The sequence below is a fragment of the Anas platyrhynchos genome, chromosome 1 (genome assembly GCF_047663525.1).
Source record: "Anas platyrhynchos isolate ZD024472 breed Pekin duck chromosome 1, IASCAAS_PekinDuck_T2T, whole genome shotgun sequence".
In the NCBI taxonomy this organism is placed as follows: domain Eukaryota; kingdom Metazoa; phylum Chordata; class Aves; order Anseriformes; family Anatidae; genus Anas; species Anas platyrhynchos.
The window spans coordinates 13,696,289-13,722,940 of record NC_092587.1 but is presented as its reverse complement, the minus strand read 5'-3'; the positions used below and the strand labels follow the sequence as shown (position 1 = coordinate 13,722,940).

Genomic DNA, 26,652 nt, shown 5'->3' with positions numbered 1-26,652 from the left:
ATGTAAAATATCTGACCATGAACACAATGAGAAAAGATTCTCTTCTGCTGCAAACTGAAACCAAATTATTATGCAACACACAACCAGCTAGGTACTTAGACATGAATCCTATCTCTAGCAACAGCTGCTTATGAGTTTTGACCTTCAAGTTTTGACTATGTTATGAGTTCTTGACCTTTTTTATTATTTATTTATTTATTAATTTATTTAGTGAACTCTGCTTGCAAAGTGACATTGGAAATGACCCCAAAGCTCAGAATCACATAACAGTTTGGGTTGGAAGGGACCTTAAAGACCACCCAGTTCCACTCCCTGCCATGGGCAGGGACACCTCCCACCACACCAGGTTGCCCAAAGCCCCATCCAGCCTGGCCTTGGACACCTGCAGGGATGGGGCATCCACAGCTTCTCTGGGCAGCCTGTGCCAGGGCCTCACCACCCTCACAGTAAAGAATTTCTTCCTAATATCTAATCTAAATGTATCCTCTTTTAGTTTTAAGCCCTTACTCACTCCTTGTCCTATCCCTACACTCCCTGACAAGGAGTCCCTCCCCAGCTTTCCTGTAGGCTCTCTTTAGGCACTGGAAGGCCACAATAAGGTCTCCCTGTGACCTTCTCTTCTCCAGGCTGAACAACCCCAACTCTCTCAGTCTGTCTTTGTAGGGGAGGTGCTCCAGCCCTCTGAGCATCCTCATGACCCTCCTCTGGGCTCACTCTAATACGCCCACATCCTTCTTGTGCTGGGGTCCCCAGAGCTGAACTCCAGCAGTACTGCAGGTGTGGCCTCACCAGAGCTGAGTACAGGGGGACGATCACCTCCCCACTCCTGCTACCCACACTATTCTTGATACAAGCCAGGATACCATTGCCTTTCTTGGCCACCTGAGCACACACTGCTGGCTCATATTCAGCCAAAAGTCCACCAACACCCCCAGTTCCCTTTTCAACTGGCAGCTTTCTAGCCAACCCCTCCTTTAAGCTGTGCTTAAACATTCATAAGTTACACACATAACCTCATGCTTGTTTTTTTAGGCTCTTTGTTGGCAACAGGTATTCCCCACCTGTGAGGGAAAGGCTGCCACAAAAAGCCCAGCTGTGACAGCCACAGTCCCATCACACAACAGAGCCCAAAGCTGGGACTGGGTTTGTTCAGCCTGGAGAAAAGGAGGCTCAGGGGCGACCTAATCCCTCTTTATAAGTACCTTAAAGGAAGCTGTGGAGAGGTGGGGGTTGGTCTATTCTCCCACGTGCCTGGTGACAGAACGAGGGGGAATGGGCTAAAGTTGCACCAGGGGAGTTTTAGGTTGGATATTAAGAAGAACTTCTTTACTGAGAGGGTTGTTAGGCATTGGAATGGGCTACCCAGGGAAGTGGTGGAGTCACCATTCCTGGAGGTCTTTAAAAGACGTTTAGATGTAGAGCTTAGGGATATGGTTTAGTGGAGGACTCGTTAGTGTTAGGTCAGAGGTTGGACTCAATGATCTTGAGGTCTCTTCCAACCTAGACAATTCCGTGATTCTGGGCTAACAGCGACTTGTTTGCCAGAAAGAGAGGCGAATACAACTCAGGAAGCAGCCCCTCACACCCCACACAGACACAGCCCTGCCTTCCCTCACCCTTCACTCCCCAGCCCCATCCCTCCTCCTTCCCGCCCTTTCCCCATCTGCCAGTCCCGCGCTGAGGGCAGCCAACCTCACTCCGCTACTGCGCATGCGCCGGCGGCGCGGCGCGCATGGGTGGCAGGCGACGGCGGGAGCTGGCGGGCGGCGGGGCGGGCTGAGGAGGGGGGGCTGCGGCCGGGTTGCGAGGAGGCGGCGTGAGGTGAGGGGCTCCTGAGCCCGGCGGTGTCCCCTCAGGGGGAGCGCGGAGCCTGAGGGGAAGCCGGGCGCTGCGAGTCTCCTCACGGCTTTCTCCCTTTTTCCGCGATAAAGCGCCGGGAGCCGTGCCGGGTGTCGGTGGTCCAGCGGCGGGGAGCTGAGGGGCGTCCTCCTGAGGCGGCGGATCCAGCCGCGGCGCCTGGCTTGTGCCCGAGGTGCGCTGCCGGGGGAGTAAGTAGGGGCTGCTCCGAGTCCGGCCTCCACACAGCCCCGTAATTACCTCCTAACTGCCTCCCAGCCCTGCTCAGGAGCACCCTGATTCCACCCTGGGCTGCTGCTAGGCCGTTTATTAATCAAAAGTAATAGTTTCTTGAAAATATCGCCCTTTTTTCTAGGACGGTATCCTGCTGGAGAACAAGACACCCGCATGCAGTCAGTGGTGATCTAAGTTTGTCATTCAGCAGCTTAAATGCGTTTGGTGGAGGTTAGCCTGGCTGTGAAACATCTTCACGGGGCAGGCAGGTACAGTGCGGTTAGCAGGAGATCCCTGCTTCTCTGGACTACAGTTATGCAGCAGGATAGAGGGGCTGAGACACCTAACGTGGCTTTACGTGTGCTCAGGGAACTGTGCCAAGCCCTAGAGAGCGCAGCCAGGGGAGAAGAGAGCTGTCCTGAAATCCACGTGAGCCTTTCAACCGTTCCTGAAACTTTCTGACTTTGCTTGTCCCGTTTTGGAGGCTGTCTGGCTATTTTCCTTCCTTGATAATTATTTGTAGTTAATTTACAGAGAGAAGCTGTAAGGTATCCATTTCTTAAAAATTTTCATTACGTTTTTAAAGATACTTGAATAGATACTGTTTGCCATAATGTCTCTAATCTCATTCTGCTAACCTAATAATTTATCATGTGGCATTGTATTTATGCCCAGCAAAGCATATTTGTAAATACTGTGGAGTGCTTTATTTACTGTCTTGATAACTTACAGATACACTTGTCTGCTGATGAGGTATCTATTGCACTACCAAAACTTCCAAATTTACTTTTTGGCTGTGTTAGGTTTGACAAGTCAGATTCTCTCTTCGGTTCTCTCACTACAATAAATGTACCACCTTTACCTCAATTTTAGAAAGTTGAGGCGAAGTGTTATCTTTAACTGAGGTGCTTCTCTGTGTTTTGTAATTAAAATCCAGCCTTTCCAGTGAGTGGACAATCAAACCATGGTGAGGCCCTGGCACAGGCTGCCCAGAGAAGCTGTGGCTGCCCCATCCCTGCAGGTGTTCAAGGCCAGGCTGGATGGGGCTTTGGGCAACCTGGTGTGGTGGGAGGTGTCCCTGCCCATGACAGGGGGATGGAACTGGGTGATCCTTAAGGCCCCTTCCAACCCAAACCATTCTATGATGAACCTTTAGTCTTTTGTAAATAGTCCTAGCCTAAAATTTTACTGTAATTTAATGTTGCAGCTTTACCTGACTGGTCTGGTAATTGGGCTCCTACTGTTTTTTTCAGCAGTATTTCTGGACTTTATCATCAGCTGGATTTTCTTCGTATGACTCTGCTGCTTTAAGCTTGGGTTTTTATGCCGTCGTATTAACATCCAGAGAACTATTATTTTGTCTTCCTCATCTTTCCTTATGCCCCACCTGCTACATGTAAATCCTAATTTATTGGTTGTCCAGGGAGGTGATGATCTGTGACTAATCTGCTTTCCCCATGTTATTCCCTTGCTACTTCTAAATGTATATGAAAGTAGACCAAAATACATGTTTCTCCAGTTGACTGAACTGTGACTATTCTTTGGCATATTCATTTGCAGATACACTATATACCTTTCTTTGTTTATTTTGGTTTTTGAATTCTGCCTGGTGTGAAAACATCTGTGTAATGCCTTAATGTAGTAAAAACCTATTTTGCTGTGGTCTTTAGCTTAATAATGCCATTATCCCAAGCTAGAAAGTCTCTTTAGATTTTACATCAATTCTTGCTGCCGCTTCTTTATGTATACAACAAAAGATGATAATTAAAATCTTTGTTTTCCAGATTGCTTGATTTCTGGTCTCCACACCTCAAGAGGGACGTGCATGTTTAGGTGGCTAACTGCAGGAACATCAAAATGCCTAATCTTGAACATTCGGCATATCCGGCAGCTACACTGCTTCACTTGGAAAGTTTGGTGCCTTGTCGAGAATCCCAAGTGTCCATGTTGCTGTCCATATTTGGAGAGGTAGTGCTTTCCATACTGCATGTTTGAGTAGAACAAATATGTTTTACTATCTCAGAGGGAGCAGTAGAAGTTGTGGAAGCTTTTGTGATGTCATTTTTTTATTTATTTTTTTGTTACCCATCTTTAACATCAGTGTTTGGAAGATAGATTCTAATAAGTTCTGGGTACTTTTTTTTTTTTTTCAGTGGCACTGTAGAATTTCTGTTTGTTTTTTACCTTTAAGTCTATTACCTGTGCGTATATGCTCTAGGTACCTGAAATTGATGTAGTTGGTAGTTCTGTTGCAGGCTGTAAGGTTTTGAAATCACTGGGTTGTTCACTGATTCTGCTACTGGTTGGCAAAGCTGTGGTAAAAAAGTAACAGAGGTTTTTACCTGCAAACTTAAAAGCAGTTGATTTAATTTACATTCCTTTAACAAAATGGAAATTAGTATCTGCTTCTACCTTTAATTATAGATAATAAGTATGTAAAACTTAAATGCTGTATTTATTACAAGTGTAGTGGCAACAAGCCTTCTAAAAAAAATTCTTGAATTCTTCTTAAGTATGCAGGTCAGGTTATCCTCATATCTTGCACAAGAATGCATTCATCTTGGGATAATTGATTATCATTGTTACTCATAAATAATGTTTGTCAAATTTATTTTTGTTTTCAGTTTTTAAGTTGGTGTACAAGATTCTTAAAAATGACAGCACAAGAATAAATGCGTGTTCAGAACGAAATAAAAAAAATAATAGGTTAATGTCCTTGTATTGTAGAAAAAAAATATGGAATGCACTGCATCAGTACCATTAATTAAATAGTGATATTATATCAAATATTTCTTAATGAGGGAAAAACAAACTTCTTTACCATCTACTCAGCCCATTTAATTCTTTTCTGTGTAGTACTGATGAAAAGAAAAGCATCTTTGTAGCATTTGTAGAAGTTAGAACATTGAAAAATTTACCAATTTGCCCTTGCCAGGATTTGTGTTGTTAGATTACTAATTTGAATTAAGAGCCAACTGTTTTTGTTATTTATTGAGACTTTAATTTTTTATTTTTTTTAATGAAAAACTCTCCTCATGTTATAGCAGTTTCACTGGTAGCTTCATGTGTTTCATTGAAACTTCATTGAGCTTCACTGGATTCTTGGGTCTTATTTTCCCAACATTTCAATGGTCACAGTATCAATGTGATCAAATTTTGTGTTTCATCTTATTTGGCGTGTTTTATATTTCATGTCTCGACTTTAAAGGTATTTTTCTTTTGGAGGAAAAATTCATTGATAAATCCTCTATCTGTTGAACAAAATAGAAGAAGTATTGAAACAGCAATAACTTTACTGATTTTTTTTTTTTGTTGTTGTTCCCTTCCTCCTTCCTCCCACCTAGCGTCAGCAGTTGAGTTTTCCATCCATTTTTATCTATGGACATACATCCAGTGGAAAGACCTACGTGATGCAAACTCTTCTAAACACATTACAGGTAAGTTTGTTTGCAATCAATACTGAATTTAGAACTGTGTAATGGAGGGGTGATAAAAAATATATTCCCTCAGGCTAGTTTCTGCTTTGCCAGAACGGTTTGTTTCCTCAGCCATTTCTGCCTTTTTGATCCTTTTCCTCTAGTTACTGTGTAGTGAACACATCATACTTTTTGCTCACTAGTACGCTTAGGATAATATGAAATAATACGTGATAAGATATAATATACACCGTCATAACTTTTCTCAGAAAAAAATGAAAATGAAAAAAGTAGCCCAACTTTGTTCAGCTCACTAAAGGGGACTTAGCCTCCAATGATAAGTGAGTACTTTTACGATTGTTTCAGTTCAATCTGAAAGTCACCCGTAGCGTACCTTTTTCTCCTGTAATTCTCCTTTAAAATAATTTTATTTGGATGTGGGGGGAAAAAAAAACAACTATGAAAGTTTCACAAACGGAATTTTGGTGATACAAATGTCCCAGTGATGTTTAACATGTATTGCAAAGATCTATACAGAGTAAAGGAAATCTTAACACACTTAGCTTGTTACTAGCGTAAAATGATAGCGGCCAAATGCTGGAGCTGTTGTGAGAGAAGATGAGTGACAGCGAGGAGAGTTCACCAAAGTGGAATTTTATTTATGTATTTATTTTATTAACAAACTAATTTCAATTATATTCAGTTAGGTGTATATAATCTCCATAATCTCCTTAAATATAATCCTAAAAGCTTGAATTTAGTGAAGTCATTGAAAGCATTCTAAGCAAACATGCAGGCAATGTGTTTGCTGAAAAATTAAAAACAAACAAAACCACCCACAAATAAGTGAGTCAGTGAAATGATGAAAATCACTGTCTGGATACAAGGCTACTGCCACTTGTTCTGATACTTCTGCAGATTCAAGGAGAACGTTGTATTCATTGTAACGTGTTCAGTTGGTTCCAGTCAGTGCACTTGTAGACATAGGAAAATCTTTTTCTTATTTTGAAGAAGGTTTAACACTCAAGATCTAAGATCTTGAAGCGGTGTTGCATAGGATGAGTTGTTTTGGTTCAAACAATAATTCATTATTCTTTTGCATAATGAATCAGTTCTAAATGGAAAAAATGCACTGAAAACCATTTTTATTATATTTTCAGAGCCTGTTTGAAAACATGAAATTTTCATTTTTTTTCTAGATCATCCAAACACAGCTTGATGCGCACCGTATGTTAAAAATCCCATTTAAACAGTATGCCATTTGTAATGTAATAAAATCAGTTATTTAGATTTTTTTCAAAATTTTTGAGCTATTGAACGCCTTGAACAAATATTTGTAGATAGTGTTGTGGCTAGATGGTTAGCAACAAGTGAATTATATCAATTAATTGGAATCAAGGATTTTTTTGGGGATAAGGAGAATATAAATGTGAAACAAAATAAACATCAAAGATTGCTGCTTTCAGTAAAAATAAAATCATCTTGATTGTAAGTCAGTTCATGTCATACAGATGATCACAGAAAATAAATATATGCACAGTTTTCAAACTAAGAAATTTAAAAAGAACATCTAAATTTTTTGTATTAAATCTATGAACTTTGAATTTAACTTTTTAACATTAATTTTTTGTCTATCCTATAGACCTATTTTTCTCCTTTTTTGTGTAGATGTACCCATTTCATAGTTATGTTTTTTTTACTGTATTAGTAGTGTGCTTAAATGGTCTGGGACTTAAGACCTTTGGCTTAAGTGTGTCCAAAATCCAAACAGTATATTTGTTATGATATATAAAATACATTTTCCCTCCTTCTCTTGTGACTAGAGGGCCCGTGACTTCTGTTTTTACTGATTTCGTACTGCACGTCCTGTTTTTCTTAGCTCTCCTCCTTATTTTGGGACAGTGGGACCTTCCCCTTATCTTCTTAATGTACTCCCCACTGCTAGGCCACTGTCATGCCTGCACAATCAGTTTTGAATATGCAAGGCTAGTGGAATTTTACATTGCAAAAACATAACTTTCTCATACAGTTCCTGTGTGTTATTAACCAGAATAACTTTGTCAGGAATGGACTTATTTCAGTTGCAAGGTCCGTAGGCAGATAAACCTGTTGTTTAAGCATTGTATGCACTGTTATCTCTGAGGATCTGAACTAGGTAGCAGTGGGTCATTGTGGCTGAATGTGTGCTTCTCACAAAAATACTTGTCTTGAATCATGTAGAGAGGTATGGCCTTAAGTCCACTTCAGTCCCTATCTGGTCAGTGCTGTCAGAATTCGAAGTACTCGGTCCTTGCCACTTCTGTGACCTTTCTTTTTCTTTTAGCATGTGTGTATATGTAGCTTTACTCGTTCTTCTAATCTTTCCTAAAACAAGTTTCAAAGTCCTCCCATGTTGAAGGGTGTTATCACAGAAATTTCCTAATCCTGTTAGCACCTATGCTTTTATCAGTCAAGTTCTTCAGGGATTTAAATCCAGTGACCTCATGTCCAAACCATATCTGAGTTCATAAATTTCTTATCTGTTCTCATAGTCATGAGAACAGATAGGCTTGTTTGGAGTATATACACATCACAGACCTGCAGGGCTGTTTTTATTTTTGTTTCTGTCTGCAAAACACAGTGATCTCGTCTCTGTCATCAAAAACTCTGTAGAGAATTTTTCTACACAGAAAAGTGGGAGACAATGGCCATGATCTTCTTTTGTGTAGTTTCTAATGCTGTGTCAGCCAGTTGCAACGTAACCAGAGGCAGCCAGGTACTGGAAGGAGTAGGATTTAAGCAGCAACTCATTCTACAGAACTTGTTGCCAAGTATAAGTATCTGGTGAAGGCTTTTCTGGTGCTGAAGGCTTTCCTTCTGCTATGGAGGTGCAGCATTTTGAGTAAGTAATTGTAGTGACATAGCCCCTTTCTTTTAATAGTGATAGAAATTGTAAGAATGCTATTTATATGTCGTTTGAGTGGCTTGCCAGAACATACTCTTACTTTCCCACATCTGTTGAATCATATACCATATATTGTACTTTAAGCAGAAAGTCTGGAACAAAGTGCTTATATATATATATATATATATATATATATATGTAATATAAAAATAGTCTTCATACACACCCGTGCTAGGAGTTTAATTTTGCAAATAACGCGTATATATATCAGTGACTAATGCTTCCCAGAGGTTTTAATGTTCAGTGTAAAAACAGCATATGCTTTACTGAAGAGTATGAAACTGTAAAATTATCTATTTTCTAAACATTTGTTGCTAGAACATTGCCAGTTTTCCTTATATAGGCTTGAATGCTACTACTGTTAGAATCACAGAATATTGGACTTGGAAGGGGCCCGCAAGGATCTTGGCTCCACGCAGAACCACCCCAAAATCAAACCCTGTGTCTGAGAGCGCTGTCCAAACACTCCTTGAACTCCAGCAGCTCAGTGCTGTGCCCACTGCCCTGGGGAGCCTGTCCCAGTGCCCGACCACCCTCTGGGTGCAGAACGTTTCCCTAACCCCCAGCCTGACCCTCCCCTGTCCCAGCTCCATGCCGTTCCCTCGGGTCCTGTCGCTGTCCCCAGAGAGCAGAGCTCAGCGCCTGCCCCTCCGCTCCCCTCGTGAGGGAGCTGCAGGCCGCCATGAGGCCTCCCCTCAGCCTGCTCTGCTCTGGGCTGAGCAAACCAAGGGACCTCAGCCATCCTCATGTCATCTCCTCTAGACCCTTCACCATCTTTGTAGCTCTTTTTTGGACACTCTCTAATAGTTTTATGTCTTATACTCTGGTACTCAAACCTGCACATAGTACTTAAGGTGAGGCTGTACCAGTGTGGCACAGAGTGGGACAATCCCTTCCCTTGACCACCTAGCAACAGTGTGCGTGATACACTCCAGGGTACTGTCGGCCCTCCTGGCTCCCAGGGCACACTGCTGGCTTATGTTCAGCTTGCCATTGACCAAACCCCCCAAATCCTTTTCTGTAGGGCTGTGCTGTTTTGCAGTCCTTAGCATCTTCTGTTTCTAGACGAATGACTGTAAGTTTTCAATATTACTGAATTGGTGCTTACAGGTACATTTTGTGAAATGTATGTCATACTCTGTATTTTCACATGCTCTTTGCTCTGAAAAGATATGGTTTTCTGAAAATGTTCTGCACTAGCAGGCTGATCACGTGCCTGATATAGATGCTTACACTTCATCTTGGGGTCATTTATATGGAATGAATGCCAAAAACTTACAGAGCGATTTTGAACTGCATGCTCCTAGATCATTTTCTTTGTAATATGTTTGAGAAATTCATGTTATCCAGACACTGTAATTTGTAATTGATTATTTTATGAGATTGTAATGTGTTATGGTAGTTCAGCTTTTCTTTGATCAAAATGCTATTTGGCTTTCTTTCCGTGTATTGCTCTCAAAAGAGAATTTTTTAAACACAATTAGAAGATAAACTACATGTTTCATAAGAGGACTTGTCAGTTCTCTTCACTTTGTGATATGTAATATTTTGACTAGATATATAAGTAATCATTCTTGTTTGGCAGGGTTTTGGTTTATGCTCTCTATTCTGTTGGCAGGGTCTGGTTCCTTTCAGTGTCTCATCTGGAAGGAAAAGTTGATTTTCTAGTATTTATAGTGCTTTTTCAGTATAAATACAGTATAGCAGTAAAATTGTGTATCTTCTGTTCTCTTCAGCTTCCTCATGTGTTTGTGAACTGTGTGGAACACTTTACTTCACGGCTTCTCTTAGAAGAAATTCTCATCCAGTTGCAAAACCGTTCTTCTGAAACAAAAGAGGCTGCTCATGTGCCTTGTGATACTTTCAATGACTTCGTCCGTCTGTTTAAGCAAGCCATCGTGAGTCAAGATCTTCAAGATGAAACGTTCTACATTGTAAGTAATTTAATTTTAGTGTGCAGGTTTCATTTCAGTTGTGAGGGTGTGACTAACTGTCAATCATTTGTATGTATTAGATCAGTTTTCACAGAATTCCTTTGTGGTTTTTGCTGAGAATCTGTTGATACTGTAGATTTTTTTTTCAGTTGGTTTGCTGGCTCTAGATGAGCCAGGTGAGGGTCTGTATTCTTCCTGGATTTAGTTTTTTTATACGCAAACCGTGTATAACTAGTAATGACCATAAATTATACTATATAGTTAATTTCAGTTTGTAATAAGCATATTTAAACAGACCTTATATTTAAATAAACATATTTAATAAGGCCTGTCTATATATGTTTATATTTCCATTAAAAATACCTAGTATGAGGTTCTTTAACTTAGTAGCTATATTTAGGGAAAACAGTACTATCTCATAGTTGCCTATAGCTCGTGAAGTTAGTAAAATTTACTCTTTGAAAAGTGGAAAAAAAAAAATGAACTGATACTTTCAAAATATAATAAGCTATTCACAGATAATTCAATTTAATATACAGCCACAAAAGTGGTATTAGCATCCTTCAACAATTCCATGAGAACAAAATTTAGCACTAAAATGAGTAGAAGGAAATTTGAGTAGAAGGAAATTTCACAAAATACGTTATATAATAACATTTATTTTTTAAACTTTTTAAGTGAATATTTGAATTAAGAAAACTGTTCTCCATCAGTAAAGAATGCTTCAAGTGTTGTATTAAAATGAGCGTCGCTTAGAAAGTTCTTGAGAGATGGTTGTAGAAAGCAAAGCATTCAATATCTTGAAAGGTTCAATTGTATCAGGTAGATAGTTGCTGAATCAGAATAATTAAGTATTAAATTAGTATTTCAGTTCTGTTCTGCATGGGAACAGACAGGAATGGAAGAAATCGATTCATGTATATTAACCTGTGTCATCTGGATTTATGTTAAAGTGCTTTAAATTGAGACTGATGGAAGACCAGCATGCTGGTAACATAAACTGGCAAAACTAATTCTGTTTCATTTTGGTACTAAATAATGTAATATCTCGGCCAAATTAATTCAGAGTAAATGAAGATAAATGTTTACTCTCAAGCGAAGGATTCTAAATGTTTCTCCTAACCCGAGCATGGGTGCTGAATGTTTGTGATTAGTTGCAAAAAATGAATTTATTCATTCTACCTACCCAAAAAATTGGAGCAGATAAAACTTTTATTCATTTGTACATCTACAATATTTAGCACTTTACAGAAGTAAGAAGCTGCTATTTTTAACGTTACTTAGCAGTCGGTTGTACAAGGTACTTTTAAAACAAAAATAGGTTAAGCATCACATTAAGGTAAAATGAAATAATAAGGTGGGTGCAGATTTATAGGTCTGTGTGTAGGCTGTTCCTTTGAACCACTTGACACATTGCACAATCCAGTGTCATGTATATTTTATATGCTGTAAATACAAACTCAACTTTCTTTCCCACTTAAAAGTAGGATCTACTTAAGTTAAGACCCTAAAGCCTGGTGTACAGCAAGTGCATGTTACCAGATCTTTATAATCAGTATTTTGTTAATAAAAATATGTAGACACAATTTTCAAACAATTCAGGGTAAACCTGGTCAGTAGCATAAAACAGAAGATGGTAAAGGGACTGGAGCACCTCTCCTGTGAGGGAAGCTGAGGGATCTGGGGCTGCTCAGCCTGCAGCAGAGGAGGCTGCGGGGTCTCCTCAATGTCCATAAACACCTGCAGGGAAGGTGTGGAGCGGAGGGAGCCAGGCTCAGGGCGGTAGCGTGGCCGAGCGGTCTAAGGCGCTGGATTAAGGCTCCAGTCTCTTCGGGGGCGTGGGTTCGAATCCCACCGCTGCCAGCAGACATTTTAGGGAACAGTCATCTTGAATGCAGTCCCGCAGCGTCTATGGAACCACCTGGGGAAATTAGGCTCCGTCAAGTCATCATGGGCTCAAAGCTGTGCAGAGGAAAAGGCTTTGGGGGTGCTGAGTGATGCTTGCCTGAATATGAGCTCGCAGTGTGGGCAAGATCAGGAATAGTGTGGTTGGCATGAACAAGGAGGTGACTGCTCTGGTGAGGCTGCACCTGGAGTGCTGTGTTCAGCTTTGGGCCCCTTGCTACAAGAAGGGCATCAAGACCCTGGAACGTGTCCCCAGAGAAGGGCTGCAAAGCTGGTGAAGGGCCTGGAGCACAAGTCCTGTGAGCAGCGGCTGAGGGCACTGGGTCTGGAGAACTGTGTCTAGAGAACTGGAGGCTCAGGGCAGACCTTATTGCTCTCTGCAGCTACCTGAAAGGAAGCTGTGGGGAGCTGGGGGTCGGCCTCTTCTCACAGGGAACTGGTGACAGGACCAGAGGGAATGGCCTCGAGTTGTGCCAGGGGAGGTTCAGGCTGGCAATGAGGAGCCATTTCTGCTCAGAAAGAGCAGTCAGGCACTGGGCCAGGTTGCCCAGGGAGGTGGTGGAGTCCCCGTCCCTGGGGGTGTTCAAGGAGAGGTTGGACGTGGTGCTTGGGGACATGGGTTAGTGGTGGCATTGGTGGCAGGGGGTGGTTGGACCAGGTGATCTGGGAGGGCTTTCCAAACCTGAATAATTCTGTGATTCTATCTGAAGGTGACTGTTACATGAACCAAACACAAATGTCAATATAAAACTACATGTTTTATGCAGTTTTAAGTAAATACCAAGACACTTGAACTGTTATCTCAGAGATAATACTTTCTTTTTTTCTGTTTAGTATGCTTTTGAAATATCCTTTTCATAATATTTTCCTTGGTTGTCCACAAAGTTATTTTTCTTACTGTGAAGAACAGAAATGATAGATGTCTTAATATTTTGGTGTGGTAAGAGGATAGGCGTATAATTTTCTAGGGACCTATACTTTGTCTTTCAACAGCAGTAATTCAAAAAAAGTGATGAAGTTCAAAATTTAGATTTATATTGTAAGCAGTAAATAAAATACAATGAAATACAAAGAAATGTTTCTCTTACTTTTTTCATTCCTGTCAAGATTCTGAGTGTACTGGGAATAATGATTATTTTTTTTTTGTTTGCTTGTTTGTTTTTGTTTGGTCAAAGGTTTGACATTTATGTTTCTGTGCTCCAGATTTTTTCCTGTAGGCTTAAATGTTCAGTTTGGTATTCCTTGTGTAAGCTAGATGTATGCAACAGATCCGTTAATACTACACAAAGCTTGCATAAAATACAATAAATTCTGTAAACTTCGGGGCTGCAAACTATGGCAAGAAATATTTCTCTCAAAATTCAGTTGTGTGAATTACAGGTGGTAGCTAATTGTTTGAAGATATTAAGTTGTGCCTTGTATTTCTGAGACATAATTTCATAGAGGGGAAAAGACAGCTTTCCTACTGTAGGCAAGTTGATTTAGTGTTACAATAATGACTTTTAATAGAATAATAATTTTGGACCAAATTTAGGTTTCAGTGGTTGTAAATGATATTACAGTTTTCTCATTAAGATTCTTGACTGATGTATTTACTTTTAATCCTTACTGCCATAGGACATAAGAATTTAGCTTTTCTGAGGATTGTATTCTTTTGGTTTTGGATATCAGAGCTGCTTCGACTTTTAGGAAGTACCTCAGAAGCAATAATCTCTCTGAAGTTGCTTATTTAAGTTATCTTGCTGCAAAGATAGTTTCCTATTCTGAGAGCTATCTGTGAGATGTGTCTACAGCAGCTATGAATTTGTTTCAGGTCCACATAAGAATGCTAGTTAACATTATCTATATCATTATTTTGTTAAAAGGTACTGGATCGAGCAGAGCAGCTGAGGGAAATGGAAGCAAATGTCTTGCCAGCATTTCTTAGGCTTCAAGAATTGGTAAGTATCTGAGGAAAAAAAATAGCGTGTGTTTCCTGCACACTGAAAGTAACTGAATATTAGATATCTGTCCAGGCTCACATACCATGAAAGGTTATTCTTTAGATGAGAAGTTGCTTTTTTTAATTATTATTTTTCTGGAAAGTAAGCAACTGGCAGCGGTCAAAACCAGAAAAAACAAAAACAGACAAACACAGAAATTAAATGTTGATGTGTTTTTCTTACATTCCTCCTTTTCTTTAAAATACTTCTTTAGTTCTGTTTACTAATATCTTCTTTTAGCACATCTGATCGTTCATAGATTTTTTTTTTTTGAGGCTGATGGTCAGATATGCATCTGTCTTTTCTAGAATATTTTCAAGAAGAATGTGAAATTTTTCTACACTTCTGCTGTAGTTCCACCACAGTATGTTCCTGCTTTGGAGTTAAACACTGTCTTGTCCTCTCTCACTTCTGAAGTGTGTAGGCTTATGCCTTGGAAGAATTAAAAATGGTTTGTTCTCTGAAAATACACGGAAAACAAAACCAGAAGATGGTGGCACTTTGAAATGTCTGAACAACTAAATAGAGGAAATTACTTTTTGTACCTCAGGACTTGTGTGTGGTAGTCAGTAATTTCATGGTGACACTGATATCACTATTTAGTGAATGAAGACTGATTCACAGCTGTGCTCTTAATCCTGGCAGCAGATGCATTTTCCTGTCTCTTTTTGTCTGTTGTGTCCGTGTTGTGGAGTTTGCTGCCCTTGAAGCAGTAACGTCTGTCTGAGACTTAAATATGCTAAAGCAGTCCCCTCAAGTTCAGAAATAGTATACAAATAAGTTTGTCAGCTTTCCTCTATGCTGAGGTTCCAGTGGTTTAAATTCTGGATTCTGAGGTGCTGTAACACTGTTGTGCAGCTGATGTTGCAGAGGAATGAACGTCATAGGGGGAAATCTACTGCATTGCTTAGTTTCATGCTTGGGAGACGAGAAGTTTCACTGGTGATTTTTTTGAGGAGGAGCCCAGTAGTCATTTTTCTCATTGGTGTTATAACATCTGATGTTTCCTTCTGCTCATCTGTTATACTTTTTATTTTCCTCCTTGTAGACTGCCAGAAATGTGACAGTTGTCTTGCTCAGTGAAATAGTATGGGAACTGTTCCGTCCCAATACTGGATGCTTCGAGCCATTCACCTTGTATTTTCCTGATTACAGCATAGGTAATATAATTCTTTAATTTGCTTTCTGGAGATTGAGTAATACATTATTTAAAAAAGAAAACATGCAAATGTGTTTTCTGCCATGTTTACCATGATGCCTTTTACAGAATCTGAAATAAGTAATAGGTGCTGGGATGTAGAAATCTGTATTCACACAAAGTCTAAAACACTCATCTTTCTTCTCTTGCCAAAACATCTAAAAATAACATTTTGGTTCCATTTATACTTTCTAGTTCTTTGCATCAGTGTGATTTTTTTTTTTTGTAATTTGTTTTCTTAATGAAAATTATTTTTCCACTTGTCAAATGTGTTCAGTTTATTAAGTTAGTTTTAGATAAGCAAAACTTACTTATGTTTAAACAGGACACCTGCAGAAGATCTTGTGTCAGAATCATCCCCCTGAATATTCTGCGGATTTCTATGCTGCATATATCAATATTCTGCTTGGTGTCTTCTACATGGTCTGTAGGGACCTGAAAGAACTTCAGCATCTGGTGAGATGAGATCCTTTTAATTTTTTTTTTGTCGGTTTTCCAGATAAGCTATGAAAAGTCTAGATTTATTGCTGAATATGGACAAAGAGAAAATGTGTTAGCTCAAAATTCAGTTTTTCTGAAGATCCATGACAAAGGTTGCAATTGTTCTGGTGGCTGTAAAGGGTTTCCTGAGCTACATAGTGTTCCAGTCAGGGAGGCAACAAAAGCTGCACTAAGGGGATATCAGTCTGTATATGATTCACTCAGCTTGGAAATTCTCGTGGTGTGTGGGTTTTTTTGTTGTTGTTTTGTGTTTTTTTTCTTTTTTTTCTTTTTTTTTTCCTTTTTTTCCTTTTTTTATTCAAGCCATTCCACAATATCAGAGACTGAGAGGACTAGAATAAATATTTTCACCTATTGGGATAAGAGGATAAATCTGATAAAACTCTTTATGGCTACTGTAAGTGCAGCAGAAGCAATTGTTGCGACCTCAGCAGTTTTTGAAGAGCAGCTCCATTACAGACTCTGTTAGTAGTTAGACTCTGTTAAGTAATAGTTACGATTTTACTCTTTCAAGCAACAGTAGCCCTTGCTGTACTTTTTTTTTTTTTTTTTACTCTTCAGATTCCTTTTATACATCGTTATGTGGATTTGTACTTTGCACACTGCCATCTGCTTGCTTTTATGGACTTCTGTAACACCTAATAGACTCTTGCATTTGTTTCCTGGACTATTCAATGTATTCAGTAGAACAGCAGACAGCTGCTTTCAATATGTGAAGGAATAACTTCAAGTAAATGGTTTTAGATACCCATTACATGTCCAACCACAAGCTTTATAGTTTCTTATGTTTATTAAACATAACATCTCACCCAACATTCTTTATACTTCAACATTATGGGAAATTTAACTTGAAATTTGAAACAATTTACTTTATTATTTAGTAGCATAAAATTTCCCCTTGATTTGCTTCCTACAGAGGATTTCAAGGTACCCAAGCTGCTGAGTCAGAGCAGCAACAAGCCAGAGCTGTTACACAATTTTAGAGAAATTTAGCATATTAATTTGAATAAAGGTCTAGAGAAGTTAGGATTAGCAGGAATATTTTGATGACTGTTCTCTTGGAATTAAAAATTGGTAAATCAAATGTTTTTGCAAAACAATGACTGAGGGAACAAAATTGCATTGAAGATACTTGGTGAAAGGAGTTTTAGGCAGATATCAACTGAAGAAAGTGACAGCAAACAGTTAAAAAAAAAAATTAAACACACACTTTGCTGACGTTTGCATAGGAAAAGTTGAATAGCAATGCCAGGTATTAGCTCAGGTGATTGTTTAAATAAATATAAATGCAACATACTTATATAATTATATAAAACAAAGTACGTATATAATTATGCACTTATAATGTAATTATATAAGTCCAATGAGATTTTTCTTGTGGGGAGAATGTGATGAAATTTTTAACCACTGCCAACTGTACGGTTTTATGACCAATGAATGAGTTGTGCCAATGAGATGATCCGAACATTCTGCCTGCATTTCCAACAGGAAACGTGTCTAAACTTCAGCTGAACTTATGTATCAAGTACAAAGGCTTTATAATTAGGTGAGATTAGCTTCTGTTTGTGTTTCTTTGAGCACAGACACGGCTCTGTCAGGGCCAGCAGCAGCGCCGCTGGTGTAGTGGTATCATGCAAGACTCCCATTCTTGCGACCCGGGTTCAATTCCCGGGCGGCGCAGGAAGCTTTTTCTCCTCAGGAGTAGCAGCATGGATTCACCAAGGGGAAGTCCAGTTGTCATACTGTTTTCCCAGGCTCCAGCCTTTTCGTACTGTCCCCCATGAGACCCTCATTGACAAGCTGTGGGATGTATTGCCTGGATGAGCAGACAGCGAGGTGGATCAAAAACCGGCAGAGTGACTTGGGCTTAAAGAGTGGGAATAGGTGGTGCAAAATCTAGAGGCACCCAGGAGTCAGTACAGGGTCCAGCCCTGTCTTACATCTTCATTAATGCTCAAGATGATGGGGCAGAGATTACCATCAGCAAGTTTGCAGATGACACAGAATTGGGAGGACTGGCTGATTTCACCAGAGGGTTGTGCTGCAGAGGGACCTGGGTAGGCTGGAGAAATGGACTGCCAGGAACCTCACAAAGTTCAGCAAGGAGAAGTGCAGAGTCTTGCACCTGAGAAGGAACAACCCCATGTTCCTGCTCAGTATTGGCAGTGGATCGAGAAGGGTGATCATTTCCCTCTAGTCAGTGTTGGTGAGGTCTCATCCAGGATGCTGCATACAGCTCAGGGCTCCCCAGTCCTAGAGAGACATGAAACTGCTGGAGAGAAGTCCAACCAAGGGCCGTGAAAATGATGAAGGGACTGGAGCTCCTTTTCCTGTGAGGGAGGCTGAGGGATCTGGGGCTGCTCAGCCTGCAGCAGAGGAGGCTGCGGGGTCTCCTCAATGTCCATAAACACCTGCAGGGAAGGTGCGGAGCGGAGGGAGCCAGGCTCAGGGCGGTAGCGTGGCCGAGCGGTCTAAGGCGCTGGATTAAGGCTCCAGTCTCTTCGGGGGCGTGGGTTCGAATCCCACCGCTGCCAGCAGACATTTTAGGGAACAGTCATCTTGAATGCAGTCCCGCAGCATCTATGGAACCACCTGGGGAAATTAGGCTCCGTCAAGTCATCGTGGGCTCAAAGCTGTGCAGAGGAAAAGGCTTTGGGGGTGCTGAGTGATGCTTGAATATGAGCTTGCAGTGTGCCCAGGTGGCCAAGAAGCCCAGATGGCATCCTGGCTTGTATCAGGAGTAGTGTAGTAGTGTAGCCAGCAGGACCAGGGAAATGATTGTCTCCTTGTACTGTGCTCTGGTGAGGCCACACCTCAAGTACTGTGTTCAGTTTTGGGCCCCTCACTACAGGAAGGGCATCGAGGCCCTGGAACACATCCAGAGAATGGCTATAAAGCTGGTGAAGGGCCTGGAGCACAAGTCCTGTGAGGAGTGGCTGAGGGGAACTGGGGTTGTTGTGTCTGGAGAACTGGAGACTCAGGGCAGACCTTATTGCTCTCTGCAGCTACCTGAAAGGAAGCTGTGGGGAGCTGGGGGTCGGCCTCTTCTCCCAGGGAACTGGTGACAGGACCAGAGGGAATGGCCTCGAGTTGTGCCAGGGGAGGTTCAGGCTGGCAATGAGGAGCCATTTCTGCTCAGAAAGAGCAGTCAGGCACTGGGCCGGGTTGCCCAGGGAGGTGGTGGAGTCACCGTCCCTGGGGGTGTTCAAGGAGAGGTTGGACGTGGTGCTTGGGGACACGGGTTAGTGGGTGATGATTATTTTCAGTGCCAGGACAAGAGGCAGTTGGCACAAATGGGAGCACAGGAGGTGCTGCCTGAACACCAGAGCACTTCTGTGCTCTGCGGGTGACTGAGCACTGGCACAGGCTGCCCACAGAGGCTGTGGGGTCTCCTCCTTGGAGCCCTTCAGAAACTGCCTGGATGTGGTCCTGAGCAGCCTGCTCTGGGTGGCCCTGCTTGGGCAGGGTTTGGAGCAGCTGGCTCCAGAGGGCTGTGCCAGCCTCAGCTGCTCTGGTATTCTGTAGACATACACTTGAGTAGCCCTGCTTATCAGAATAATTCTTTGCTTGAGGTGCACTGTGTATAATACTAAAGTTATGAAAAGATTTGTGTAATTGGACCCTAAATTCTTTTTGTGCATGACAAGTGTTTTCTGCAGAGCACAATGGCAGGCAAATGCAAGTATCTTAGGAATGACTCCGTAGTGCCTGATATAAACCCTAAGTGTGTATGTTGTTATGCGTGATTAATAATACATTAAGAAATTAGATTAAATTTATATGTGGAAGTTACTGCCTTGAGTTTTCTCTATGATGCCGCAGAGATTTAATAAGATGTGGTAGGACAAAAGGGGAATGAATCATGAGGATTGCTATTGTACAGCATTCTGTGTGTTATTTACTTAACTGTTAAAGAAAAGATCTAGATTAAATCATTGTCAAAGATCCCACAATCTTTTTTTAGTCAAAAAGAGTTGGTTTGAATATGGAATGTGTTAGGGATTTTATCTATCGTTTCTTCTTGTTTCTTTTAAGTACATGTTGCTTACTTCTGAACATGCTGAACTGCATCTGAACTACTGTAATCTGAAAATGGGTGGTTGAAGGTAGTTTAAAAAAACAAAACAAAACACAACCTTTTTTATTCCATTTATGTTTAGTAGTTTTTAAAAAAAAATTATAGCCCTTGAGTACAGTAAACAGATTTTGCTGTCATCCAAGCTGAGTAAACTAGGACAGATTATTTCTGTTTATATTTAACCTACAGGAATGTTGTGACATTTTAGAGTAGAATGTTTGGAATTAAAACAGTGTAATTATTGACTGAAAAATAATTCATCAGTTTTGTAAACCAGTGAATTATACTGTGTGCTTATTGTTGTAGCTAGATCAAATGTATAGTACCTTCTTAATAGGTTGTACTTCTTATTTTCTGTAGGCGGCACTCAATTTTTCAAAATACTGTGAACCAGTGGTCAGAGGAGAAGGTAAGCTTCTGTCCTTAATTTGAGCAATTGTGTTTTTGGTGGTGGTGTTTTAAGGAAATGAGAAGGAAGTACCGTGAAAACTTCCTTCTCCCTGTAAAATTTATCCTCACTCAAGCACCAGTGAGTTACCACATTTCTCTGTCAAGGCTAAGAGGAGAAAATGAGAGCAGAAGTCCTGTCAAGCAGTCCCAGGATATCTCAGAATAACCACAGAGAACCAGCAGTTTGTGCACGCAAATGCGTGATGCTGGTGCATAATTGTAACACAGCATTCTAGAGTAGGGGTGTTAGACATTTAACAGAGCTGATTTTTGCTTGGTGCAGCAAATGAACGTGACACCCGCAAACTCTGGAAAAATATCGAACCTCATTTGAAGAAGGCAATGCAGACAGTTTACCTCCGGGAAATATCCAGGTAACTTTCTGTGGTTTCTCTTGTTTTTGATTTTAGCAAGATCCCTTCCTAAATATTTACTTTGTCTCAATTATGTTTCATGGGTAGTGTTTCTTTTGCTCTTTAACATTCATTTCTTTTTTGACACATGTTGTTACAAATAAGATCTCTCAGGAGGAAGCTTTTAAGTAAAACAGTATTTGTAGGAGATAAAATACATAGTAAATAAACAAGTAGAAAAGGGGTTGTGGGTTGTATCTTCACTGATGGTAATGGAAACAGATCAGTTTTGTTGTGGATGGAAAGCTGTCAAGCATGGGAATCCATCACCAGAATGTACAGTCGCAGTTACTGGTATATATCTTGAACACTGGTAAGAACTTTGTGTACTAAACAGGTTTGTATGATTGCTGTACTTTTCAACCCTTGTTTTCTTGTCCAAGGGCAAAATTATCCTTCTTAGAAGAATTACCACTTTTGACAGCATTCAAAGTCGGAGTACTGCTGGGCTGAGTAATGGGCTGAACTTCTGTTGGCTCTGGAATCCTTTGTTTACTTTTTAATTTGCCAAAGTGCTAGGAAAAGGATGGCGCTGTTCATTTTTAAATGGCAGCTGTTAGCTCAGACTTAACGTCTTCTCTGTGCTTCAGGCTTGTGATTCTGATGTTATACCATGGAAGTAGAGAGATTCAGTAGTTCTTGACTTCTTTATACTGATACAAACACAATTTCTTCGTGTCACTGAGGCAATGGAGTATTCTGATACCTGAACCTGGATGAGTAGTAGAAGGCTTTGCTAAACGTCTTGGAAAAGTGATCATTCCTTCAAAAAGAAAATTGATTTTCCTCTATATGAGCTAGACTTAGCTGCACAATGAGGCATTATTCTGTTTGCTTCAACTGTGTATTTGTACTCAATATTGGTGTTTGTTACACAGTCAGCTCAGGATCTTCCCAACTTTTTATATTCTGTGATTGTCTATTCTAATGATAATGTAATATAACACTGTGATATAGCTTATGAATTGCTTCCAAATAACTAGTTTTCCCTCTTTACCATGTTCTTTGATTATTTTTGAGCTTTACTGTTTTTTTTATTATAACTTTCATCTTTTTTGCACAATAGTTCTAGGATTTACTTCTGTGTGTCTGTAAATGCTTGAGGAATTAAAATAACCATATTAGTTTGTCTGGCCACAGAACTGTAATTACTCTGGGGGGTTCTTTTAGTTTTAAGTTATGGAAGTATAACTGTCATAAGCTTCTTCTCTACCTGAATCAAGATGAAAATGAAACTTTTTTCTGCCTATGAAGTAGACAGTGGATGAAATACTGGGTTGATAATTTGATTGAACATTCATTATAATTTGGGTATTACATCAGCTCTCAATAAACTGTTTTATGGCTTATGGATGATAAACCTGAATATGTGATAGGTAAATCAGAGACAGCTGAGGGACTGTTTGTGAAGATCTTTAAAAATAATTGTTTGTTTGTAGTAAACTAAGTGGTAATCTAAAATCATGACATTTCTAATGATGTTGTTCTCTAAGGGAAGTATTAAAGTGAAATTTTTTGCTATTTAGCAAAATACCAAACTACCCATAGTTCCTTTTCTCTGACAAAATGTTCATTTTGATTTCACCAAAGCTATTCAGTGAAGAATAAATATTGCTTTCTTTTTAAAGTAGATTTCAGAATTGTATTATGAAGTAATAACAGTATTGTTCTCATTAGGATAAACAAAGCTAATAAATAAATAAATAAATAAAACTAAAAAACTATCAGCATTTTTACTTTTATTCTATTTTGCTTTGTTTTGAAACTTAAAATGTTATTGGTAGTTGCTTACTGGTAGTAGTTAGATAGGAATGAATTGATAATCAGCTTGAACTCAGTTTTAATTTTAATATAACATTATTGTATGTATTTTTAATTACTGAAATATATGCAATATAGTGAGATTTGGTATTTTTAATTATTCTCTTACTATATCCCAGTTAGAGTCATGAAGTTAAAATACCTGTTTGGTATATGTTTATTTTTCACCAAAAGAAGGTTTTATATGGGAGTAACAAATACTTCTTTATGTACTTCTACTATCTGTCTTTTAGCTCACAGTGGGAGCGCTTACAGCATGATGAAGGAGAAGCCGGGCAGTTGAAAGGTAACTTACAACTCACCACATACGCTCAGAGGCTTGTAAGGTAAAATGCATACTGCTACCACTGATTTGGTAACTGTTCCCTGATAATATGAGAAAGGAATTAATATGGACAAGGATACCTAGTATTCAGTTACAGTTCAGGGATATTATATATTTTTTTGAGAAGGCCTTCTAGAAAAGACTGTTACTATTTTTCTCCTGTGGCAAATATCCTAGGAGTAATATTTCCTAAGGTCCTTTGGGGGTAAAAACAAGTTTCATTTCTCCATGTAACAATGGATGAGGAAAGGGCTGACCCGACTCAAACCTCAGAGTTCCAACTGGCAGAATTGTCTGTGGGAGCAAGTCAACATTAATAATAAAACAAAACAAAACACCACAGGTATAAAGTGGTTTATTCCATTCCTAAACAAAACAGGTGTCTATGCCCTTATTTCTTGAATAAACAGAAATATCAGGATTACAATTTTAGTCTAATCTTAGTATTTTTGTTAGTGTTCATTTACAGTTTGAGAAGAATTACTAAAGCATTTTCCTGATGATATCAGTTGGTTATGGTCTTCTGATCAGTTCTTAGTCTGGGGACGCTTTTCCATATTACCCATCATGACAAATTTCTTCTTTAGGTAGAGATAAAATAGCCACTTTTTAAAAGTTAGCTGTAATGTAATTGCAATCATCAGACTGTTTCCTATATTTGCTTTATAATCGGTATTTTTTCTACATTGTTGACCAAAGGAGTTTGATTCAGAGTGTTCTTATTAAATTTCTCTTTCTATGCCCAGATGGCCATGAAATACCTTTGCACTTGACAAACCCAGAAAAAGGGATTTCATTCAAAATGCATTTGTGGTGGACTTTAGGCGTAGGTAGTAGAAAAATATTTTGTTGGTAAATAGCATTTGAGTATAACATGCTTAAAAAATAAATAAAATGAGTTTTACTGTGGATGTAATTAAGCAAATAGATCAGTGCATGTTGCAGGGTTGGCAGATCAGAAGTAGAAACATCCTTCTGTATTAAGCTGAATTGTCTGTAAGTACTTTTTTTTTTTATTTGGTGTTCCATTATATAATTAACATGCAATACAAAACAATCTCACGAGTGTGAATTCAAGCTAACACTGCTTTCCTTTTGTGACTACCTGAAAGGAAATTATTACTAGCTATTACCTAGGGTGCTTCTCATCACACTGAGGGCTCTGAATCTTAACTTTTAAACGTCTTTAATTCCTTGATCTTTATGTGCTGATGTTTGTGGATTAAAACCTACAGGTACTAGCACTTTACAGAACAAGAAACAATTGAAGTGAAAACTTGTAAGAGAAGAGGGCACGAGAGAGATCCTTTAGTTGTTTCCATAGTTAGACAACTCATGAAGTAAGGTGGTTTGATCATCCTGCATGAGCTAGGTGAAAGAAGCAACTACAGTGATAAGGGTGAGGGTTTGTAAAGGAAAAATTATGAAGTAAATAAAACAAGGTAAGGGGAAATACTCAGTAGACGGTGTAGTACTGTGCTTGTAATACATGAGATTTTTATATTAGTGAATTATTGATGTAGCACACCAGTTCAGCTGGATCAAGTTTGAAATTGTAAGAACATTTTACTTTTAGAAGGAAATGAAACAGCGGCTAGAAACTGTAGGATGCTGAACTGTTGCTTAGAAATGCAGCACTGTTTTGTTCTCCATCATGAAAGCTGGGGTCTTTTTCTTTCTCTTGCTGAGCTGTGTCTGGCTGAGTCTGAAACAGTCTTGGAGAAGGGCTTTGCAATTGTATTTAAATGTCTATTCATCTGCCCCATTTGCTGTTAAGGTTACTTTAAATTAAAGTATCCCAGTTTTATTTATTTTATTTTTTTTTTAGGGAGATGGTACTTCAGTGGTTTTTGAATTGCTGATAGCTTCTGGGAAAAGTCCATGAAGAGTTAGGAATGTGCATCATGTTTAGCTTCATGCCACCACTCCTTGCCCTCCACTGATTTTTATCTCTGATAACAAGTTTGTCCGAAGAAGCCGTACTCATGAGTATGAGTACTCATACAGGAGTAGAGCTGGAGGGAAGGAGAACGTAGAGTCTACATTATTGAAACATGTCTATAGAGGTGTATGCATGGCTAAAACTTGCTCTCAATTGTTTATTTTGTAGGACTTTCTGCACATGCCCATGTGGAACTTCCTTATTACTCCAAATTTCTTCTAATTGCTGCATACCTTGCCTCCTACAATCCTGTTAGGACAGATAAGAGGTTCTTTCTTAAGGTAATGGATTTTTTTTCAGTGCTGTATATTGGGTTCCTTTGTAGTGGTTCTCCTGGTTTAAAATTCTTTAACTGTTCCTTTTCAGCTATCTTTCTGTGTGTAGTTCATCCAAAGTTTTTTGGTGGATCACATCATTGTTGATAACAATCACTTAATAATGCTTAAAGGACAAGTGTCCTCTTTATCTCGGAACGTGTAACACTGATATAGTACAAGTGTTGTGCTTTGTATTTGTAAGTTGATACAGCTCATGGGCCAAACCTCATTTTCTGTTAATAAGTAAATTAAAAAATTGTCGTTTGACAAAATACAGGCTTGAAGATGTATCTCAGAAAGGTGAGCAGTTATTTTTTTAAGCATTTTTTACCAACTGCAAGGTTTTAGGCATTATTACAGTAAATATCAATACGTGTCTATATATAAATATATGGTATTCATGGCAGATGGGGTGAGTGAATAAAATAAAAAGAGATTTTTTTTTAAGGATATGCTTTTTTTTTTTTTTTTCCTCGAAGAAAACTTGTAAATGCATGTTTTGCTTATTAGTATAAATAAATTTAATGCTTCTGGTCTGATCCTACAGTGAAAGCTGTAGATGTTTCGCCTTTCTGTCTGGTCCTTTCTTTAGAAGGGTGGAGGATTACTTGTAATAAGTGCTGATTGACAAATTTTCCTTATGGGCAACTTTTGTTCTTTCCAAGCAATTTCTTGGTAAGAGATGTGTTTGCTAAACAAATGTTTTTGGCCAGATTTTTTCACATCAGCCTTGGAACTTAGACAGGAAAGCCTACAAGTTAAGTGAAGCGTGTTATCAAAAGTGCTGCATCTTGCTTGCTTGTGTTCACTGAAAAACATTCTCAATTTAATTTTTCCCATCTCCTTTTTTAGCATCTCTGAAGTTGGTTTCCACTCTTGCAAATGAACTCTCCTGAACTTATGTACATTTGTGTACAGCAAATGCAACATGAACTTCTAAAGTTTTTGAAGTGGGGACTGTGTAGGCATTTTCAAGCACTGATATTAAGTATTTTTCCCAAGAATTGGTAAAACAGGAGAAGCGACCGTTCCTGCCACATGTATCATCTGATAGCAATTAGCACTTCATCAGGTGCTGAGGCAAAGTTCAGAAATAGCTGCATCTCAAAGTGCAACAAATAACACTTCAGGGGAAGTCTTCAAGTTGAGTGTTCTTGAGTCATGCAGGCTGTGAAAATAGAATAGGGTTTTGTGTCAGGGTTGTAATGAGATTGCAAGTAGATTACAGAAACATATCTTCTGGAGTAGTTAATTAAGGACTGCCAGAAAGCAAAAGGGATGCAAACAAAAGGATGGTCATTGAGCTGCTAACCTGCTCTGCTTGTATAGGTGCTAGGATATATGACAGCTAAAAAC

At 39.4% G+C, this 26,652-nt stretch overlaps 1 protein-coding gene and 3 non-coding genes across 16 annotated transcripts in view; all 4 read left to right on the top strand.

Annotated features, from left to right (window-relative positions):
• Window positions 1-1,699: 1,699 nt before the first annotated feature.
• Window positions 1,700-26,652, top strand: part of ORC5 (origin recognition complex subunit 5) — a 77,095-nt gene continuing 52,142 nt past the window's right edge. Inside the window, exons 1-14 of one of the 13 annotated variants that reach the window (XM_038169096.2) lie at window positions 1,700-1,821; window positions 1,932-2,032; window positions 2,213-2,339; window positions 2,439-2,499; window positions 3,855-4,038; window positions 5,415-5,507; window positions 10,167-10,364; window positions 14,135-14,209; window positions 15,300-15,411; window positions 15,775-15,905; window positions 20,389-20,437; window positions 20,762-20,852; window positions 22,946-22,998; window positions 25,148-25,260. In XM_038169096.2, the coding sequence (XP_038025024.1) occupies window positions 3,928-4,038; window positions 5,415-5,507; window positions 10,167-10,364; window positions 14,135-14,209; window positions 15,300-15,411; window positions 15,775-15,905; window positions 20,389-20,437; window positions 20,762-20,852; window positions 22,946-22,998; window positions 25,148-25,260 (1,026 nt within the window). In that variant the 5' untranslated portion in view covers window positions 1,700-1,821; window positions 1,932-2,032; window positions 2,213-2,339; window positions 2,439-2,499; window positions 3,855-3,927. The other 12 variants (XM_038169090.2, XM_038169107.2, XM_038169099.2 and 9 more) reach the window with 12 other exon arrangements.
• On the top strand, window positions 12,146-12,227 carry TRNAL-AAG (transfer RNA leucine (anticodon AAG)). The gene has a single exon. It is a non-coding gene; the product is annotated as a tRNA-Leu (tRNA).
• Window positions 17,560-17,630, top strand: TRNAG-CCC (transfer RNA glycine (anticodon CCC)). The gene has a single exon. It is a non-coding gene; the product is annotated as a tRNA-Gly (tRNA).
• On the top strand, window positions 18,403-18,484 carry TRNAL-AAG (transfer RNA leucine (anticodon AAG)). The gene has a single exon. It is a non-coding gene; the product is annotated as a tRNA-Leu (tRNA).